Consider the following 6,000-nt stretch of genomic DNA (forward strand, 5'->3'; position numbering starts at 1 on the left):
GATAGAGACGGGAGGATACATTTGGAATTTGAGACATAAGAAAACGCCAGCTTTGTCTCCAGGGCACTTGCTATCTCTAACTGTGTGTTCTTTCCCTGCTCTAGTGGGAAAAAGGAAAATCTCCAGTTGCTTTACTTTAGCTTGATTTTGTAAGAGGCTTGTTGCCTATCATTTCAGTCTTAAGACTTTTAAACCACTTCAAATTATGCAGATGTTTGTGGAATCAATTTTATTAGTGCCTGTTTTCCTGTAGAATATTATTTATGCTGCCACCGTTTAAAAGTTCAACAACTGAAGTTTATTTTGCACTACTTTTGTAGTAGGTTTTTTACCTACTGTTGTTCCTTTTCTCAGCATTCCGAAATAAAAGAAAAAGAAGTAGGAATGAAGAAGCATGAGGAAAATGGGGCTAAACTTACCATGCAGATCACAGCATTAAATGAAAACTTGGGCACCATAAAGAAAGAGTGGCAGTCCAGTCAACGGAGAGTCAGTGAACTCGAGAAACAGACGGACGACTTACGGGGTGAAATTGCAGTACTGGAAGCGACAGTTCAGAATAACCAAGATGAAAGGAGAGCACTGCTGGAAAGGTGGTTGATGTCTGGTGAAAGTAGTTTATTTCCATGTTGAGTGATAAAAAGAGTGTGTTTCACATTAAAAATAAATAGAAGTCTTGAGAGAAGTGCTCCTACAGGTTATTTAAGCAGCCATTTAAAAACTAACCCTCCACCAATCATATAGGTGAAAGTAATGTATTATGTTTAAAGTCACTGAAGTGGTTATCTGTATACAGGGAAGGTCTGTAATGATTTTTTTTTAATTATGTTTTGCATTCCATTTTAGGTGTCTGAAAGGAGAAGGTGAAATAGAAAAGCTTCAAACCAAAGTACTAGAATTGCAAAGAAAGCTGGATAATACAACTGCAGCAGTGCAGGAGCTAGGCAGAGAGAATCAGTCCCTTCAGGTAAGTCACCTGCTAATATGAGGCAGCGGTTTAGCCTAGAATTTCCCTTAGTGAAAAGCATATTTTTCACATTAAAAAAGAAAACCTCATATTTAATAATACTTTTAAATGGCTACTGAGTTGTAGCAGTACTGTAGGTGTTATGGGTAATTAAATATAAGATTTAAAGAATTTATCTGAGAGATCTCAACAATTAGAGAGCCATGTCATTCATGAATTGACATTACTGGGAAGTCAAGAACACAAAGGAATGAATGAGTCCCTGTGTGTTGAAGTGGTCTCATTATATATATGCTCAGTGTTCCAAGGAAGGATTGCTTGATCCTTAGGATTAGAATGCATTGGAAATCATCGAAGGTTAGAAATTACCAACACCTTTGAGGAATAACATTTGCTTTACTTATTGTCATTCATTTGTAGCAACTTTTGATAATGGAAGTTGACCAAGGTATTTCTGATTTTTTAAAATGTATCTGTTTTAAAACTTGGGCACCAAGTTAGAAATTATCATTGTTTATAGTTTTGAGTACTATTTATTGAAACTTTTTCTCTTTAATAGATCAAACATACACAAGCGTTGACTAGAAAGTGGGCTGAAGACAGTGAAGTACAAAACTGTATGGCCTGTGGGAAAGGCTTTTCCGTAACAGTGAGACGGGTAAATGGTTTTATTACTATAGTTCTGGATTTTATTCCTTGGTGACAGTGTTTTAACCATCAAAATTGTCCTACATTTGACAGACTTTAAAAGTTTTGCCATTTATTAACTTTAATTTATAACTACATAGAATAATTAAATTTCATGCACTCTAATTTCTTTTTAGCCCATATGTTTCAATTTTAGTTTTATATTCAATCATTGTCTTCCTACTGCGTTACTCTCTGGAATAATCATTTTCTGAACCAGTGCATTCATGGTCAACTCATGTTTTAGTCAGACATTTATATTCCTATAGAAGAAATTATGCCTGAAACATCTTGCAAATAGGAATAGTTTTTCACTTGATAGAGGTGCTTTATTAAGTACTTTATTAAGGCATTTATTAAAATCCTACAAAGGTTCTTCTGAGAATTCCAAGATAAATTCCATATTTAATGTTTAGTATTTGACTAAATAGGAAGCATTCAAATTAACTAAAGGGATTAAATCGATATTGACATTTTATATTATTAAATAGTACATTAATCGCTTGAAAATATACTTTCACAGTGCAGTTTGCTTTCTTCTTGTCTCATAATAATTTTGGTATAGATTTTTATGCTTGAAAATGTTTAAATTTTGTCATTTACAGCATCACTGCAGACAATGTGGAAATATCTTCTGTGCTGAGTGTTCAGCCAAAAATGCCTTAACTCCTTCTTCCAAGAAGCCTGTTCGTGTCTGTGATGGATGTTTCAATGACTTGCAAGGATAATGGGTTATCACAACTTCAAAGTAATATTACAGTAACATTAGATTTTTAATAAATGCACTTAATAGAGGTCCTGGACTACTACTATTTGATTTGGACAGTGGTTGCAATACTAAACTAAATTAGAATTCGTATATTTTGGAATGTTATCAATATCAAGTAAAATTCTTCTATTTTTGTGAGACCTGAGTTCATCTTTCTCCATTTAACCCTGGAACAGCTTTCATGCCAAGTTTAGAAGTAGCCAATGAAATGTAAATAAATTTTGGACGGAAAATAGCAATGTATTTTTTTAAATATAATTTCATTGTTCAGAAATGATATGAATACACTTCCATAGCTGCTGCTGTCTCCCAAATTTAGTGTATGGAAATGTACATTGGTGATGTTACCCTATCAGATATATTGCACAATAACACATCAATTATATTCAATATTCTCATTATAAAGTCATGCACAGAACTATAAAGCTTTCTTTTTTCTTATATATAGGTCCATAGCTCAGTTGCATTGTTACAAATTTACTACTGAAGTGTTCTAAATACAGATTATGTTTAAATGTGTATTAACCATGAATTCAAACATGGTTTTTATGTTAACTATATTGATTTAAGTTCTCTTGGGTGAATTTTATGGCAATCTCTTTAAAATTAATTTGCTTATTTTATGACTATCCATATTTTATCCGTATTATGGCTATTCTCGGGTTGTATTTAAAGATTAGGGTTAATTTTTCTTTTCTGTCTTTCTAACTGATTTTTAAACTCCCACATATTCTTAATTAAAAATCCTACAAAACTTACCAGCCTCACCCCCAGTTGGAAGGTGAATAACATAAATTGTGTAATAGTCCTATTCTGTTTAAGTAGGAAGTCTTCTGAGATTAGCTTCTATTTTATATCCTCATTTTGTCTCTCCAGCATCTTCAGGAATCTGAATTTGCTTTTTTTAATGGATCTTCTTTTTTGAAGGTAATTTGGTTTAACCTTTTCAAGTGTAGCTCAGCTTCACTGTAATTGTGTTGTAGTTTTGCATCTTAAAGCTAGTAACTGGAATTGTTATAGTCTTATCTGTGAAAACAAATACAAAACGGCAAGGAGATGTTAAATATCCTGTTTTATATTTTCTACTTAGCTAACAGGGAAGAGTTTTTTAAAGTTTTGAACTTGACTTACATTTTAAAGGTTCTAAATTTGGGGTTTCATATCAACTCTGTATCTGTTTATTTCACAAAAATACTGCTATGAAGTTACCTTGAAATAACAGTTGGATAATAGAGTATTGCCAACCCCTATATTAAAATCAGAACTGAAACAGAATGACTAATTGGCTTATTTGTATGCTAAACAATGGAATTAAACTTTATAGTCTTAATTTGGAAAATTGGAAAACATCTGAAAAGTCATTAATACTGGTTTGTTACTCTAAGAAGAAATGTCAAGTTATGTGTTCACTCAGTGCAGTCACTTGGTAATGGGGGAGGGTGGGACCTAGTAATCCATTTACAGTAAGTGCTTTCAGGTATCATGCTGAAATGAAATTATCATGTTATATTCTGCCTATAATGTATACAAACTAAAAGAGATTGCCATATATTCATTAATTATTTTAAAAACCCATTGAAGTAAACTCTGTTGTCAGTAGCTATCAAGGGCCCTGACTGAGTCCCTGGACTCAGATAAACGTAACATCCTTGAGCATAAATATTGAAGAAATATAATGGTTCCTTATTAAAAATAAGTTGAATAATAGAAATTATGCATTTTCATATACTTACAATTCAAATACTCTTAATTCTACACTTAATTATAATTGATAAGCATGTTGGAATAACATTCACAGCACAGTTACTCTTTTTAATGATAATGAAACTTCATGAGAAATTTCTTGAAATGTTTGTTCACTTCATCTCCTAATTGGGCGCACTGAAGGCCTTTCCCTGTCTTGTTCCCCCTGCCCACATACTCATAAAAAAATTGTGGGGACAACAAATACATATGTGTTTGAGTATTTTCTACTTTTCATCTAGCTAATCTTACTTTATAAGCCCCAAATAATTTGACTACATATTAAGTAGAAGTGAAACCTAAAATTTAGCTATTAGTCTCACCAACAAGGTGTTTTGGAAACAGAAGGTTTTCTTTTTAATTAAAAAGTCATCCTCTTAGTGCTTATTGGTTCTACATTTTAGATGTCTGCTAGGACTGTCAGTGATTTAGAGCTGGCACATGGAGTCCCAGCTCAACGCAAAGCATATTGGCATCACATGTTAGTAAATTCTAAGCCTCAGCACAGAAATGTGAGTTAATAATCAAGTCTTGCTGGGTTAGTGTACAATAAACTATACCTATGGAATTTTTAGTAGAAGACAAAGCTGCTGTTATAGGATTTATTTTGAAGAAAAAAAGAGGGAAACAAACACAAAAACCTCAATGCAATGTATAATTTTGTTCAACTACCTCTTAATGTGGAATTAGTTTAATAGTTTCCTCACAGTAATGTTAAATAGTAACTGCCAAATTTGTTAGTTCCCCATCTCTGTTGAAAAAAATTATTATTTTATAGTTTGGAGAACTTTAAAGAGATTTTTTTTTTTTTTTTACTGTGCATTTGCATAAAGATGTTTAGCTTTTAAGTGGAGAGCAAATTATGATCATATATTTTGATATTATTCATGACCTATTTGGCTGGTTTTTTTTAAATGCACTTTGGCTATGAAACCCTGGATGATTAGATCCATAAGATTTACATGTGCCATCAGTTTAGTATGCCTAGACAGGAGCCTGATGGATGGCATTCTGTGATGATACAACGTGCCACACTTTATTGTCTTAATTGCTCTTTGCCTGAATTTTAATGATCAGTTATTGTTGCAGATGTGAATAGTGTGTATAAACTTACTAAATTTATGTAAAATTGTATAAAATAGAATTGGAAATAGCTAGGTTCTGTGTAGAAGTAATAAATTTATTGTAACGTGACAGAGTTATGTCTATGACATTCTGTACTTCCTGAACTGGATCATATTCATAGCCTTTGTAGATACTTTTGCATGAATATTTTCTCCTTTAGATTTTGGATTCAATGTATTGTTTACTATTTGTGATCATGTAGTTGTGCCTTATTTGTGAGAGAGTTTAGCTCAGTAAATACTGCGGTTGCTAAACTCAGTGAGTGGAAGATTATTGATTATAAATGTAACCTGATAAATTACATAACATTTAAATCTGTATAAAGAACAATGGAAGGATCCTTTATTGAATTGTTGCTTTTTTAAAAAATGCTAAAGACATTAAAAATCATTTCTTTCTAGTATATTCTGTGACTAAATTATTTAATGTAAAATGGCTGATAGAACTTTGCAGTTGGATATAGGCAGTGGGTGTGCTTTAATGTTCAACTTAGAATAGTAATTACGTTCATAATTTCAAGAGAAATTACTAGTGCTATTTTGCTTGAGCCATCACCTTTTCACTCCATTATTGCAGAGAATTAGCAAAACAAAATTTTAAACGATACTAATATTAACCCGTTTCATTGTACACTTAAATTCAATAGCTAGGTGACCACTTAACGACATTTTTCTGATGGCTTAATGTGCTGTTGCTTTTTGCTGTCCCC

General features: G+C 32.4%; 1 protein-coding gene across 6 annotated transcripts in view; it reads left to right on the forward strand.

The window, feature by feature from the left end:
* EEA1 (early endosome antigen 1) overlaps positions 1 to 5,694 on the forward strand; it is a 220,321-nt gene extending 214,627 nt beyond the window's left edge. For all 6 annotated transcript variants that reach the window (XM_055585696.1, XM_055585703.1, XM_055585675.1 and 3 more), the window contains 4 exons: positions 355 to 593; positions 847 to 967; positions 1,527 to 1,625; positions 2,260 to 5,694. In XM_055585696.1, the coding sequence (XP_055441671.1) occupies positions 355 to 593; positions 847 to 967; positions 1,527 to 1,625; positions 2,260 to 2,382 (582 nt within the window). In that variant the 3' untranslated portion in view covers positions 2,383 to 5,694. The remainder of the gene's footprint in view (positions 1 to 354; positions 594 to 846; positions 968 to 1,526; positions 1,626 to 2,259) is intronic.
* The last annotated feature ends 306 nt before the right edge of the window (positions 5,695 to 6,000 follow it).

This window comes from Bubalus kerabau, chromosome 1 (genome assembly GCF_029407905.1).
Source record: "Bubalus kerabau isolate K-KA32 ecotype Philippines breed swamp buffalo chromosome 1, PCC_UOA_SB_1v2, whole genome shotgun sequence".
Classification (NCBI taxonomy): domain Eukaryota; kingdom Metazoa; phylum Chordata; class Mammalia; order Artiodactyla; family Bovidae; genus Bubalus; species Bubalus kerabau.